Genomic DNA, 17,073 nt, shown 5'->3' on the forward strand with positions numbered 1-17,073 from the left:
TCTTGGAGAATAACGTACCTGTTTTAAGCTGGCCCAGCCAATCCCCTGATTTAAACCCAATAGAAAACTTGTGGAGTGAATTAAAGATAAGGCTTTCAAAGGAAGTTTTCAAAAATAAAGACGATTTATGGGAGAAAACGCAAAAAATATGGTACGAGATTCCATTGGAGAAGTGTCAGAACTTGATATCCAGTATGCCCAGAAGAGTGGAGAAAGTTTTACAAAACAAAGGTGGATATACTGGATACTAGCTTTACTTTAATAATAAACTAATTTTTTTAAGATAAAATTTATTAGCTTTTGTTTAATAAGAATTTTTAAAAATGTATCTATTATTATGAGCACCAAATTTTTCGAAATTTAAGAAATTTAATTTACTTTATAATATTTATTATTAATTATGAAATATTTTGTTTTTGTTTTTTACTCTCCTTTTAACTATAAATAAAAATCGACTGAATTTTTTTATAATTTTACAATATACCATTATTTTTTTTCGTTTTTAAAAAATAAATTTTGGTGTATCTATTATTTTGAGCAGATGTGTATGTCCTAGTAACATAAAAAAAAAAAAATAAAAAAATCAATATTAAAAAAAACTCTAAAAACAATACAAAATTGGTTATAAATTAATAAAAAAAAAAACTAAAAGTGTTTAAAATGAAAAGACCTAACTCCTCGAGTGTTTGAAGAAAATGTGAAAGTGAAAAATTGTGCATTTGAAAATGTATTTCGTTTTAGGTTTTGGGTTGTTTAAATTTCGCTTTTTTAATTCGTTAAAATCCAAGGCTTTTTCATAACTTTGTATTTTATAGAAAGGAAAAGCTTTGAAGCAAGCATTTTTTCACTTTTTATTATAAAAAATATTCAAATTTTTTATACATGCCTTCTTCTGGTATGTTTTTTTCAATTTAGATTTGTATGATTTTGGTCCAAAGAATTTAAAAAACATGGTGTTTCAAAAAGGGAGATTTAGAGGCAGAGTGTTTAGAAACATTTCACAATACATGTAGTAGATAAAAACAAAATTCTTAAAGTAAGAAAGAAGTTTTGAAAATGAGTGTGTGTGTTTTTTGATTTGTGTTGTTCTTAGGTGGGTGATGTTGTTGTTATTGAATTTGTTATCTAAATGGTGTGATTCTAGGTTACATATTCTCATTTCATTATTAATTAAAAATTAACTAGAACTTTTTTTCATATTTGTTTTGTTGTAGGTTCATTAAAATTATAGCTACTTATAAGATACTCGTACATATGTATATTTTTAAAGTAGTAAAACACACAAATTAACACACTTAAATCAAACCTCTTGCCCTTGATAACTGCAACCGTTTCTTGTTCTGGCTTTTACAAATGATGCATTTGTGCTTTTACTCTCTCTATCTCTCTGCTCCTTTAGTTGATCAGACTTATAAGTCCCATGCATGATTTGTGTGGTAATATAATACGTATTTGTTTGAAAGATATTGTGTTTTGATGATGGATTAATAAACTAAACTCCCAGCCACTACTTCTCCCTTAGGACCAGCTCAGCAAAAAAAGCAATTGAGTTAGATATTTGTTTTTGTTTTGTTTTTTTCTTTTTGCTGCTGTATTGTATAAATTTTATCACGTCTAACCGTCGTAGCTCATTTAGAAGTTTACATGCCTTTGTTTTTAAAGTATCAAACTTTTTATAATTCGCCTTCTCCTACATTGCTACGTTCAATCCCAGCCATTTTCCTTAATCATATGTGCTAATTCTATGATGTATTTACCCTCTTTGTATTTTTGACTCGATTCGTAGGCATGCTCGTATTTCCAACCCAACGGTGTTTTACAACATTCACAGTAGATGTCGGCCACGGCATGCAGACCGGTTAGCAGTACTCTTTCTTCTGTCTGACCACAGGCCACATTAACTACAGAATTAAAGAGATAGGCGGGTCCTTGACTGCCCTGAAATGATTTTGAGATAAGCTCATCGTGTGAGGCCAAGTGAGCTCGACAGTGAACACATGAGTAGGTCCGATTGGTGGACGGTAAATAAGATTGAAATGTTTTAACCATTTTTGTTGATGTTGCTGTTTATGTTTTGTTGTTGTGGTTGTTGTTTTTGTAAAGCTAAAAAGAAAATAGACAAGGAATTAATATTTAAGTGGTGTTAATAATGATGTTGATTATAAAATATTTAAATAGTTAAGGTTTTGCGTTTTTTCAAGCTAAACAAATAAGTATTTGATTTGATAAAATTAAAGAAATTCACTCTTTTTATAGCACAGTGAGGTAGAATAAAAGTATTTTGAAAATTAATCTTCCATTTCTAACTATAAGATCATCAAAAATTTGGCTATTTAAATGAAGAGAATGGAAAAAGTTAAAAGAGAATGGATCTTTATTAGTTCCAAATATTATTACGATATCTAAAACCATTCGAATTTAAAATTTTTCTTTGCAAAAAATCACTAATCTTGATTTTTGAGGTATTTATAGTAAATGTTACATTTTTTTATTTAAAATGTTAACCCTCCAGTCCTAAGGTTTTCAATGATATCAAATACTTCTATAAAGTTTTTATATCTACCCTTCAGGAGGCTTACAAACTTGGCATTTTCTTGAAATTTTGAACGAATCATTTCAAAAACAAGTAGGAGATCTATATTCGGATGTGCCGAATCTTATATACCATTCACCAAATTAGTCCAACTCTCAATTTTTTCAAATTACTCTTTTACATATACGGGTACCGTGTGAGCTCTGAGAAATGTAAACAAATGAAATGTATTGAAATTTTAACTTTTCATTTTTGATAAAATAACGTTTTTTTACACATTATAACTTTAATACATATAATTTTATAGTTTTTTAAACACCTTTAGCACACTTTCATTGTTAAAAGGTTTCTATTTTGCACAAATCAAGAAAAAAATATTTTTGGAAATTCTGACTTTTTGTTATTGTAGAATTTAAACTATAGAGAGAGAGTTAATTTTTGGTATTGAAAATTCATACCAACCCAAATTTAGAACATATTTATAAAACTCTGTTGCATGTAGAAAATTTAAAAGTTACCAACACATCTGTAATTTAGTTACTCACACATGTTTAGAGTTAGGTACTTTTTTACTAACACATAGAATTAGGTATTGTTGTCAAAGAGTTGGACTACTTGTTGTACTTTGCCCTTCACCAAATTATACTTCAAAATAAAAATTTTAAATATTTTTATGTAAACAAAATTTATTTTTTTTTAGTTTTTTTTATTTTTTTTAAAAAAAAATTTTTCGAATTGTTTTTTTGTTATTTTTTTTTGGCTTTTTAAAAAATTCGGATTAAAAAATATATTTTTCCGATTTTGACCCATTGTAAGTTCAACTTTGAAATATCTATCATTAGATATCCATATTGTCTATATTAATGACTTAGAGCTAGTTTCTGGGATAGAGATGATCTACATTCTTCGCTTAAACTTAAATTAAACTAAAAATTGTGTTTCTCACTTATTGTTTATATGCTATATAATCTAGGTTTAACTGAGCATCATTGGTGAGTTAAACCTAAGTATAAAATGCCAAAGCACAAACAGATGGAAAATAAAATAAACAATTCAGCACAGCAGCTCTTTGTTTTTATTTGCTTTATTAACATCAATATAATTTTTAATATACATTTTATATACTTTAATCACACTTTTTCTTTTAGAAAGTTAAAATTTACAAAAAAAGTTATGTAACGCGGTTGCTTTTTCTTATAAAATGTATAGTATTGCCATATTTATATGAAAAAATTTGAAGAATAAACATGTGATTTGACTGAAAAGTATGGCAATGCTAACAAAATTAATCCACTAGTGAGAAACACAATCATTAGTTAAATTCCGGCAAAATATGTTTCAGGATTAATATAACAGCGTGTTAAGCTGAGTTTAACTGACAAGTAAGAAACTAGCTCTTAGTAATCCAGATATAGGCAAAAAAATTAGGTAAAAAATCGAGGTTGTCCTGGATTTTTCCTTATATCTCAGCCATTTGTGGACCGATTTCTCGATTTTAAGGATGTGCGATTAATCGATTAATCGATTTTTCAAATTTCTTATTGATCAAATATTTGATTATTCGTATCCATAATTAATTGAATAATTTTAATTTTGAATTTTGTTTATTTTTATTTAAGCTTGAGGTCACTTTTTTTATAAATAATTATATTTATTTATTTTCAATATTTCGCTACTCTTTGTGTAGCATCATCAGGAAAATAGTTTAATAAATTAATTATAATAACAAATTGTTTTTTTCAATATTTCAATAAAATTGTCAAAATGAAAAAATTTTAAATATTATACAAACAAAAATATTCAAAAAATATTTAGAACAAAAAATATTTAACTTCTGTTTCCGTTTTTATAAACTAAGTGTCTGTAGTTTTGAGCAACATTATCTGTATCTGCCTTAAAATTAATTCTTAGATTTGTTGGTACATTTATAATTTGTAACATTTCTAACATATAACGACGTTTATAATTATTTTCTGTATTCAAAACTAATATATTTTCAAAGTCAGGATAGTGATTCAAATTAGCACAATGTGATGATAATGCTGTTTTTTGTGATGAAATGTCTCTGTATTTTTGATCTGATTTGTGTCCTGCTATTCTAGTTTTAAGTTTATTTTTTGTTGTACCTATATAAACTTTATTACATGTTTCATTATTGTTTCCATTGCATGGAATCTTATAAACTACATTCGACATATCTAACTTATGTATTCTATCTTTTGTTTTGCTAAATAATTTTCCTACTGTATTATGCATTTTATGAGCCATTTTATAATTCTTTTTATCAAATATATTTGATCTTTCTAATCTTTCTGATAAACCAGGTACATAAGTTAATGATTTATAGATCCTTGGTTCAGGAACTGTGCCTGTATTTTGTTCTTGATTTTTGTATTGTCTTATTAATTTACAAATAATGTCTGTTGGGAAATTATTATCATCTAATATATTCTTAATTATTTCAATATTTTTCTTGTGGAATGTAGAGTCACTTATTGTTAGAATTCTATCTATAAGATTTTTAGCTGTATTAATTATAATTCTTTTAGGATGATTAGAATAGTAATTAATTATTCTTCCTGAAGAAGTTGGTTTTTGGTACCAATCTATTAAAATACAGTTTTTCTTTCTTATTACCAAAGTATCTAAATAAGAAAGCATTGATTTGTTTTCTTTTTCTATTGTGAACTTAATGTCAGGATGAAATGCATTAAATTTCATTAAAACATTTTCTATTTCATTATCTAAATATAATGTAAGGAACTCATTAGAATTCAAGGATAAGATAGGTAAAATTAAACTTTCTAATAATGACAGATTAGTTTCATTTGATGTAGTATCTTTGTTCCCTAGTATACCTGTAGACTTAGCTATACAAATTATTGATGAAAAGTGGAACATAATAGGAGAACACACAAATATGAATAAAGATCTATTTTTACGAATTCTTAAATTTTGTATTATTGATAACCGTTATTTTCAATGTAACAATAAGATATATTCACAACAAAAAGGACTTCCAATGGGATCTCCAGCTTCCCCAATTATAGCAGATATTGTTATGGAAACATTACTTGACCAATGCATTGAACAATTGACTATTAAACCTAAGATATTGACAAAATATGTGGATGATTTATTCTGTATAATTTCAGATAATGAAATAGAAAATGTTTTAATGAAATTTAATGCATTTCATCCTGACATTAAGTTCACAATAGAAAAAGAAAACAAATCAATGCTTTCTTATTTAGATACTTTGGTAATAAGAAAGAAAAACTGTATTTTAATAGATTGGTACCAAAAACCAACTTCTTCAGGAAGAATAATTAATTACTATTCTAATCATCCTAAAAGAATTATAATTAATACAGCTAAAAATCTTATAGATAGAATTCTAACAATAAGTGACTCTACATTCCACAAGAAAAATATTGAAATAATTAAGAATATATTAGATGATAATAATTTCCCAACAGACATTATTTGTAAATTAATAAGACAATACAAAAATCAAGAACAAAATACAGGCACAGTTCCTGAACCAAGGATCTATAAATCATTAACTTATGTACCTGGTTTATCAGAAAGATTAGAAAGATCAAATATATTTGATAAAAAGAATTATAAAATGGCTCATAAAATGCATAATACAGTAGGAAAATTATTTAGCAAAACAAAAGATAGAATACATAAGTTAGATATGTCGAATGTAGTTTATAAGATTCCATGCAATGGAAACAATAATGAAACATGTAATAAAGTTTATATAGGTACAACAAAAAATAAACTTAAAACTAGAATAGCAGGACACAAATCAGATCAAAAATACAGAGACATTTCATCACAAAAAACAGCATTATCATCACATTGTGCTAATTTGAATCACTATCCTGACTTTGAAAATATATTAGTTTTGAATACAGAAAATAATTATAAACGTCGTTATATGTTAGAAATGTTACAAATTATAAATGTACCAACAAATCTAAGAATTAATTTTAAGGCAGATACAGATAATGTTGCTCAAAACTACAGACACTTAGTTTATAAAAACGGAAACAGAAGTTAAATATTTTTTGTTCTAAATATTTTTTGAATATTTTTGTTTGTATAATATTTAAAATTTTTTCATTTTGACAATTTTATTGAAATATTGAAAAAAACAATTTGTTATTATAATTAATTTATTAAACTATTTTCCTGATGATGCTACACAAAGAGTAGCGAAATATTGAAAATAAATAAATATAATTATTTATAAAAAAAGTGACCTCAAGCTTAAATAAAAATAAACAAAATTAATAATAAAAAAGGTCGAAAAATCAGACATTATCATAAAAATTTTAATTTTGATTATTCAAACCCAAGAATAATTGATTATTTACAAATTTTAATAATTTCAAATAAATTATTTGAATTTTGTGCAACTTTTGTTTAATCGATTAATTGATAATTCGGTATATTGATTAATCAGAATGTTTGATAATTCGATTGTATGGAAAAAATGCTTAATAAAACATTATCAACATAAATAATCGTTTTTGAATATGGTGGTAACTAAGAAACATTTTTAAAATTGTCTAGTATTAATAAAAGATTTTCAAATATTTTATTTAAATTGATGTTAAATTGGCGAACATTTTTTGCACTCTCATTTTTTATTTATTTACATACTCATGTACAGAGCTTTGACTTGATTAATTAAATTTAAGCTTAATTCACTGAAATCTCAATTCAGATTTAAGAATTTCAGAAAATCATTCCATTAAACGATTCCCAAAATAACAAATTCTTTAGCATCATTCAAAGGCTTTTATTGGAATAGAATTCATTCATCAGTTAAAACTGTACATTATGCACAAGTTTACAGGACAGCCAGCCAGACGAAACTAAGGATATCATTGATTCATGATTCTATGTCGATCGCCATACTTTAAGGTGGGTAAAATAAGTCCACAACTTTTTGAATTTTCAGGAACTCTGCACCATCAATTTCAATTATAAAAAAGTGTTTTATTGAATTTCGTTGTGGCCGTACAAGCACGGAATGTTCTGGATACCTAGTTGAGGGCTCTACACCAGAAACAATTGCAAAAAAAATCACGATATGGTGTTGTCCGTTAGGAAATTGAAAATGCGAAAGATTGTGGAAGCCATAGGCATCTCATATGACTCAGTGGTATCAATTTTGAATGATCACTTGGGTGGGTATGCGAAAGCTTTCCGCAAGATGGGTGCCGCGTTTGCTCACGATCGGGTGGAAAAATGGTACACACATGTGCAGTTTCCATGGCAAAAATCCATGAATTATGCTACGAAATGCTCCCTATTCCGCACTATTTTCCGGATTTATCCTCGAGTGACTATTATTTGTTTCCAAACCAGAAGAAATGTCTCGTCGGAAATAGATTTGACTTCAACGATGAAATCATCTCACAAAAAATACCTATTTTAATGACCTCGACATATATTCAGCCCAATTATGAATAACAAATTCCCGAAAGTTTTTTCCCATTGAATTTGAATAGGAAAAATGGGATAACAAAATTGAAGAAACGTTGGACAAAATGCATAGATCTCAAAGGGGACTAAGTTGAAAAATAAAATAATTTGTCATCCAAAAACCAGTGTTTCATTCAAAAACGCCGGCAATTTTTGATCCACCCCCGTAGACTAATATTTTTGGGCGTTACAAACATCAGTACAAACGCCTATAATGGTGTATTATTCAACCTTATAATAGTTTGATTTTTGTTAATTCAAATTCAATACATTTAATGAAAACTATTTTTTCATAATTGAATTAGTTTTTTTGTTTTGCTTTTAATCATTAGCAAAATGAATTGAAAAACATTGCCAAAAGCCTTTTTGTAATAGATTTGAATTGATGAAAATTTTAATGGATTTGAATTAAAGAAAACTTGAATGTTTTAATAAGGAATTAATTATGTATATAAAAAAGGAATTCCTAAAGAAATGTATTCTATACTAAGGTATTAAGCCTATGAATTAATTCATAATCAATTATTTAAGGAAATGGTTGAGAATGGTCGAACATTTGAATATTTTTCAAATTTTCAAGTATTAATCAAAATTTAAAAAAAATTTTATTTCAATTCAATATTTTTAATTGCTTAAATTTTGTATGTCTATTGCTATAACTTGATTCTAAATTCTTTAAAACTTTTAGCACAACAATTTTTTAATTACCAAAATTAACTGAAACATTTAATCGCGAAAAAAGAAATAATAAACATTTGCCAATAAATAAATTTACAAATGTAAACATATTAAAATGTTTACAACATTTCTATACTCACTCTATGTTTGATTAAGAAAATATTTCAGCTAACACTTGCAAATTAATTTTTAGCACGTTAAAATTTTGAAAATCTAAAATGGAAATAATAGAAAAAGAAATATTAGCAAAAAGTGTTAAAAACATAATGAATAAATATAAATAATTTCAAATAATTTAGATTAAAAAGCCTTAAATGCACAACACTCACTTTTGGTTTAAAAACATTAAATTTTAAAAGAGAAAAACTAAATTTATGTATTTAGCACTCGGACGAACGTACTACTTTTTCTTATTGAAACAATTTAAGAGTTTTTTACTTTTTCTTTTGTGTTTTCTTGACAATTTGTTATAAAAAAAACAAAAACAAATTAAACAAGTCTTCCGCGCAAAAATAATTAGAGCAAAAACCAATCAAGCACTGGAAATTTTAAACAAATGAAAACGAAAGAAAAAAAATGCATATAATAAAATTGTAAAAATCCGCACGAGAATTAAACAAGCTGATGATAAATACGAAAAATATGGTTGTTTTTATTATTTGGAATCTTTTTTTTTGCGTTTGTTTGCTTGTAATAACGATCACTTTTTCTTCAGCGTTCAGTTCAGTTCACTTTGCAGACTTCGAAACGACTCGCAACCAAACTAAATAACGCAAACTCAGATGGTAGACTAAACTTTTTTTTTGTTGTTTTGGTTTTAGGTGAGTGAATTGCAAGCAGCAACACGTATAAATAAATATATACCAGAGACAACAGCAGCAGTCAGTCAATTCAGTTCAGTTCAGTTTGTTCAGTTACTTAGACAGATTGTAGATAGAATGAATAGGCAGGCAGGCAGACAAGCAATTCGAGTTGTACATACAATTACACAGATACAAAACATCCATACAAATATGTATGTACTATATAAATTAATGAATACTTTATATTTGTATGTAATTACGTCTAGGTATGTTATAGAAGAGATCTTTAATGAAAGTTTGTTGGTTGGTTTGTCGGTCTGACTCTATATAGTATTTATAGTATAAATATTTACTTTAGTTCATACACGCTCCTCAAAATGTAGCGTTAACGCAGCAGTAACGTCGATGTTGGCGTTGACGTTGGCGATGAAAACAGTAACAGCTGTTTTTAGCACGTTTTTTTATAGATATTTTATTTTGCTTTATTACGTTTAAATGTTTATTTTTCTTTTTTTGTTTAATAATACTTTTGTTGTCGTAGTTGTTGTTGTTGGTTATTTGCTTTTTTATTCTGGTCTATTGTATGGCAGCAGTATGTTGTTGTTTTTGTTGTTATCTATATTACTCACAATCAGTTGGAGATACTTTTACTGTTGTTATTGTTGACGTTTAATATCTTTTCTAGTTAAAATACAATACAATGAGTATACAAATTGCTGATAATTATTGTATTTGTTGTTGGCAATTTTGTTGTAGTCTGTTCTATTACTGCACCCACTCTTGCCACTCTAGCCTGCGTTTGTTGTTGCTATTAAAACTCTAGTTTATTTTCTTTGTCCAGCAGCAATAGCAGCAGCTTTTTTTGCCGTCTGATGAAAATTGATCCATAAATTTTAACAAGAATTTTTGCAAAACAGTTCTGTTAAGCCATCAACCATCGGGTCTGCTTGAGTGTGTGTTATTTCATTAAAAGAGAGCTAAAAATATATAGGAAAAATACGTGTTATTTACCTCCTGCCAAGAACTAAACACGGAGTAGATTGTGTGCATTTTATTGTATTTTTTTTTTTCAAGAAATTGCATTTTTTTAATCCAAAATGCACCATTTCCACCAGTGTTTCAAAATTGTAATTCATTGTTTTTATATGCATTACCATGAATGTTAAAGTATAAGTTTGTCATTCCGTTTATAATTTCAACAATTTTAATTGGCGATCCCATAACGTAAATATTGTTACGAAATTGTACTTGAATTCAAATATAACGATTTTAAGGGCTGATTTAAAAGTAGCATAATGCTTTCAAATAACAGTGCTGTAATAGCAAACTGTAACATATCTGTGGGCATTATTAAATAAAAGCTTTCAGTTGATTTGATCGTAAGTTGGCAACGCTGTATTCGAATATTCAGTTAAAGAATATTGTAGAAAGTACACCACAGATGGCGTATGTATTAGTAAGATCTGGAATATTCGAATTTTGACAGTTAAAGAACAATCTGGAGTGCAGATGGCAGTGTTATAAATAGTGACAGAGGTTGCAGTCGTGAGTCAGTTTATCAGAGACGCTTTTCGAATAAACATCAACTGAGTGCCTTAAATTGTGTTGTGTTTTTCAAGTAAATTCGTGTATATTATAAATTGTGTCTGTATTTCTGAGAATTTACAAATGTGTATAAAAAAAAACATTGAGTGACTATTTAATTCTGTTGTTGTACATTTTAAATAAATAAAGAGTTGTTACAATTTTCAAACTACTAAACGGCTTTTATTTACAATCAAAAGTATCCGGTTTATTTAAAGGAAATAAACCAAACGTTTTGAAAAGGTTAAAACGTAACAATATATTCTGTATCGTTATAGATAGCCATGTCCTACTGTATGTTAAATTCAACTTTACGAAGACCACAAATAATTTTAACCTGGTTCGGTTGCTATTTAAATTCGGGAAAATTGCTTCACAAATTGCTGAGATATAAACACAAACCATTATTTGACCACAAGGTCAAATAATAAAATATTGATCGATAAATTCAACAGTTTTTGCGTTCTCCTGAAAAATTGGAAAATTCCACTTAAGTTGTTTTGTCAAAAGTTCACAGATATAGAAACATATATTGCAAGTTTTTTTTTCCAGAATTTTATCTCAAATATGTCTGATATTTAAAAAGAAATTTCAACACTAGGTAGGCCCGCCATATCTGAAAGTGTTGAAGCCTTTTAAAAAATGGGCATCCAAATAAAAATGCATTTCGCGCACTTCGTAATTTTTTTGGTCAGCATAATCGACTAAATCTGTCCACAATCGGGAGAATACACGATAGATTGTTAAAAAGCCGATCCATCCACAAATAGTGACTGTTTGGTGCGGTTTATGGGCTGACGGCGTCATTGGGCCGTATTTCTTCTTAAATGAGGTCGGTAGTAGTTACCGTGAATGGTGTTCGCTATCGCGAGATGATAACGGACTTCTTTTGGCCAGAAATTGAGAATATGGACCTGGACGATTAGTGGCACCAACAGCCAACGAAACAATGGCTCTTTTGCGCGAGAAATATTTAAAAGAAAAAGTGTACGTCAATAAGTCAAGAAAAATTCAAGGATGAGATAATTCTGCACATTAACGGCATTGAACCTCAATTATGTCTCAGAGTCATTGAAAATATGGACCATCGGATAGAGGTTCGGCATCTTCCATGTTTATGGGAAAACAACGAAATTCAATAAACCACTCTTTTGAATTTGATGGTGCAGAGTTCCCATAGCATTTATCATGTTTAGCCTTTATTTAAGTGATGGTTTTTTTCCGAAAAAAAAAATCCTTAATGAGCACAGAAATTCACTTTTTTCCAATTTCTCAAGTCACGAGATAGTCTGCTATCAATGGCTGTCAAAAACAATGTAAATCACTCAGCTTATTCAAATTTTGACAGGAGCCAACTGACTGATACCCGATGACAGGAGCAGTGTTGCCCTTTCAGTTAAGAGTCGGAAATTCAAAAAGTCGCAGACTTATTGACCCACCCTCGAACTTCGATGAAGTGTATATAAGAATATAGCTATCTATAAGTTTTCTTTCTAATGTAAGTTTTATTTTTAATATTTTAGAGATCAACTATTTCATATTCAGAAAATTGTGATCGTCTTTGCATACGCCCGATGTAACGAACTTTGGGGGCTTGTGACCCCGCTCCTCGTTATATTATAACGAATGAATAGAACTTAAACTCGACTATACCTCTTTTATATCCATGAGATGTTTTATTAAAATCAGACTATTCATTTAGAAATTTAACATTTATTTCTCCTTTCAAATCTCTGGTTCTAGCTCACTTTTTCCTAAATAAGTAAATTTTTCCTGCAAGCGGAAGTTTCTCTAAAGAAATCTATACATTTATAAATTATGTACATATAAATTCTTCAGATACTTCTACATAATTCATTATAACCAAAGATTCGCATGAATTAATTCTTAATTCAATTTTCAAAATCATATTAAATTGTATGTCATACGATTACATTAAAGAATTAGTTGCGAATACATAGAGAATTACCCCCCTGAATTTTTATACCCTACACCACCATAGTGGGGAGGGTATTACGTGTTTGTGCAGATGTTTGTAACGCCCAAAAATATTAGTCTAACACCCACCTAAAAGTATACCGATCGACTTAGAATCACTTTCTGAGTCGATTAAACTATGTCCGTCCGTCCGTGTCGTCCGTCTGGTTGGCTGGCTGTCCATGTAAACCTTGTGCGCAGAGTACAGGTCGCAATGTTGACGATATTTCGATCAAATTTGGTACATATTATTTTTTCGGCCCAAGAACCATGCCTATTGAAACTGGCTGAAATCGGTCCATTATTTCACCTAGCCCCCATACAAATGTCCTTCCGAAATTGGACTTTATCGGTCATAAATGTTTAATTTATAAATGTATCTCCACAAATTGCGCTCCAAATAAGTTTTATATATACAAAATTCATGTCACCAAATTTTGTTACGATCGGTTCATAATTAGTCATTGCTCCCATATAGACCCGCTTCCGAAAATCACTTTAACGTGCATAAATCGCTTAAAAATGTTGGTATACTCACAAAATTCAACATAGTAAACTTTCATATAGACATAAATCACACGACCTAATTTTATGGTGATCGGTCCATAATTGGTCATAGCTCCCATATAAGGCCCACTTCCGAAAATCACTCAAAAATATAAATTATTGTAATTTTAAAAGAAAAATGTTTTTGCTCTTTTACTTAGTGTAGGGTATTATATGGTCGGGCTTCACCAACCATACTTTCTTACTTGTTTTATTTAATAAAGACCCCAAACCTTTCAGAATTCATTATTTATAGAAATAATTCCTCATTGAATCATTAAATCAATCTTTAATTCCAATCCTTTATAAAATGTATTGAATTTTCTTCAATTTAAATCTATTACAAATGGGCTTTAGCCATTTTTTAACAAAAACAATTCAATTTATATTAGATTGAATTAACAAAAATGTAATTATTCAAAGTTTGAATGAATTTTATTATGAATTAATTCATAATTTTAAATTTCATTCTTTGAATGAAGCAAAATAATGTTTGTTGGAAATTAATTTATGGAATGAATTGCTGACATTTGTTAATTCGGAATGAAAATTTTAGTGAATTAATCTAAAATTGAATTAAGTCATTTATTCGAAGCTCTGTTAGCACTTCCGAATTTCAAAACTTAAGGGGCCCATACACAAATCTAATACCTGTATTTGTGTAAGAAGAAACTGATTTAATAAATAATTTTATGGAACCCAAAATGGAAATGGTGCAAAAACCTAGACCCCAGACAATAGAGTTGTCTTTGTTAAAAACTTACTCAGATTTTTTGCTGTCAGCGTCTTTGTGTAATATTTTATTTTTTATTTAAAGATCGTTTCGTTTTACTGCTTGTACTATTTTTGTTTTACTTATTTCGTTAAAGGGTAAATAACCGTCTGCCGCTGGTTTTGTAATAAAACAAACTGATGATTTTTATTGAGTTCGCTCTAGTGCTCTGATGTTGTTATTGTTGGTAGTGGTGGTAACTTGGTTGAATGGCTGCAATCTGTCTATGTGGTGGTATGATGATGTTGGAAGTGGTGTTGAAATCAACTCCTTAAACAAACAGAAAACAAATCTGTCTTTGTATTTTTGCAATAATTTTGTTTTTATCTTTTTCGATTTTACTGTCGTTCCACTCCCAGAGTACAACAATACACCAAAAAAAAACTGATTATTTGTTTTGTTTTTATTAAATTTAATTTGTTTTTAATATAAAAACTGTTTCTGTGTTGAGTGTGTGCTTGTTTTGTCTCTCCTGCACTGTTTAAATATTGAATTTCCTGAAACGTAGCAGAAACAAAAAAAAACAGAAAGAATATAACAACAACACAAGACAAAGAGATTACAATGTGAATATAATAATGTTATTATTGTTATAATCAATATATGCCAAAGACAATAATAACAACAACAACAACAAAAAGCTCAAAAGTAACAACAACAACAATAGAGTTTTACATGAGTGTGTATGCAATTTAAATGCCTGCAGTTACTCGTGCTTACACATTAGGTTGGCCCCGTTTGTATGCAGTTAAAATAAAATGTCGATGTTCCCAAATAAAATGAAAGTATGTTTAGTTTGTTTTAGGTTACAATTTCACGAAATTTTTGGTGAGCTGGATCAAAGGATAAAAGGTCCTTTTTAAGGTTTTTAAAATTTTTTCATTTTTCTCGCAAAAGAAATACTGAAAAAGCCAGTACAAAAATTATGAGAAACAGTATCTTAAAATTAATTAAACTTTTATTTTAGTTGGGAACATCTGCAACTTTTTTTGGGGGTCCCTCCTAATGTTCATGTTTACATATGCAAATCTGTCTATCTGACGGTCTCACGTATCCGTTATGTTCATTTTTTTAATTGGTTTTACACTGTGCAATATGGACTGGAGTATATTCACGTACAACCAAAACAACGACAAAAACAACAACAATAATCAGTTGATGATTAAAAAATGCAATTGTTGCATCTGGGTTTTCTTTGTTTTCATTAAACACTACATGCATACATACATAAAGAGTGCGCAAGTGAATGTAACGTTGGACGTAAAGGATGAATGATTTTTATTTGCAACAGACTGAATTGATTATTGTTTGATTTCATTGTGGGAAAAGAATTAATGCCGCCATTAACGATGTCGCAGTTTTTTACATTTACGCGTTTTCATTATCAAGCACAGTGTCGCTAATATGTTGAGTACTAATAACTTTTCGTTTATTTTTATTTAAATTTTCTTTACCCTATCACCCACTAACAACCCAATAAGCACCAAAGCCCCAAAAATTCAAGCACTTGAATATTTTGTTGGAATTTAACTTGAATGCAAATGTAATTACATATGTTTTAAACTTGAAAAATATTTGAAAAATTAAATATTTTTCAAACAAAAAATATATGGCTTGAATTTATTTTTTACATTTTACTGGAGAATAAAGTGTAATACAACTGTAATTCATTTGCTTGACTATCATTCAAGGCTTGAATTACACTTGCTTTCAACTTGAATTCCAGTAAAATTGCTTATTGGGTATATATTTGAAAATTTGGTACAACACATGAATATCATATTAATCCGGGAATTTCCGGAAAGAATTTTTTTTTATGAATTTTCGGGAAATTTGTGGAGTTTCTTTATATTGCTTTATTTTATTTATATTCTAAATAAAAAAACAAACTTGTGGCTCAAAGAACAAACTGTTAACATGTATTTGGCAATTTATAGAGTGTTTTGAGAACCACCATTATCCAAGTATTCACTATGCAATAAACACAGTCTAAAGTGCAATTTGTTTAATCGGTTTCTATACTAAAATCTCTTACATCTTTGCATAATTGATTACCCTAGTCTAAATTTATATGCTGTCAATGTTAAGTCGATTGTTGTGCATATATTCTACTTCTACAAACAATATTTATTCGTATTGTATGAGAATAAAAATAAAAAATAACTAAATACATACAATGAATTATAATAATAATTGTTGAGAACTAAAAAAAAAATACCGATTGAACATTGAAAAATCAAGAACCATGTTTGCATTTTAAACATGTCCAACGAACATAAATGGAAAACAACTGCAGCAGAACACACGACCAAATATGAAACAACAAAGAAAAACACTTAAGAAAATTTATGAATACAATAAAAACTCGTACGTTCGAACGTTAAACTCATTCAAGTGAAATAGAACAAATAGCAAAATGCGAACGATAAAAAAAAAACTATTTTTAAATTTATTAAATTAAAAATAATTGCATGATTTTTTAAGGCAACAACCCTCTTGAACTGTGACAAAACGCAATGCTAATGGGCAATTACGAAAACACATATATAACTTAGATGGCAAAGTCCTGCTTAAATTACAAAATGATTATCCTTTAACCTTTGCCTGCAACAAACACTTATCATTAAGTATTAAGAATGATTCATTCCCCCTGAAAAAAGTTTTTGTAAATTTTA

The 17,073-nt window shown here is 28.4% G+C and overlaps 1 protein-coding gene across 5 annotated transcripts; it reads right to left on the reverse strand.

Moving 5' to 3' along the window:
* Positions 1-1,557: 1,557 nt before the first annotated feature.
* On the reverse strand, positions 1,558-14,529 carry Ypel (Yippee-like). Of its 5 annotated transcripts, XM_065509860.1 has the most exons (4): positions 14,391-14,529; positions 10,149-10,496; positions 8,857-8,929; positions 1,558-2,103 (listed from the first exon to the last, which is right to left on the reverse strand). In XM_065509860.1, the coding sequence occupies exon 4, from the start codon at positions 2,047-2,049 to the stop codon at positions 1,705-1,707; it is 345 nt and encodes a 114-aa protein (XP_065365932.1). In that variant the 5' UTR covers positions 2,050-2,103; positions 8,857-8,929; positions 10,149-10,496; positions 14,391-14,529; the 3' UTR covers positions 1,558-1,704. The 5 variants fall into 5 exon arrangements, with proteins under 5 accessions (XP_065365932.1, XP_065365933.1, XP_065365935.1 ...); XM_065509861.1 differs by lacking the exons at positions 10,149-10,496; positions 14,391-14,529 and adding an exon at positions 9,873-10,014; XM_065509863.1 differs by lacking the exons at positions 10,149-10,496; positions 14,391-14,529 and adding an exon at positions 9,780-9,889.
* Positions 14,530-17,073: the final 2,544 nt, after the last annotated feature.

The sequence above is a fragment of the Calliphora vicina genome, chromosome 4 (genome assembly GCF_958450345.1).
Source record: "Calliphora vicina chromosome 4, idCalVici1.1, whole genome shotgun sequence".
Taxonomy (NCBI): domain Eukaryota; kingdom Metazoa; phylum Arthropoda; class Insecta; order Diptera; family Calliphoridae; genus Calliphora; species Calliphora vicina.

Excerpts from the sequence above, each read along its gene's own strand:
- Ypel (XM_065509860.1), bottom strand. The coding sequence starts at position 2,049 with ATGGTTAAAACATTTCAATCTTATTTACCGTCCACCAATCGGACCTAC.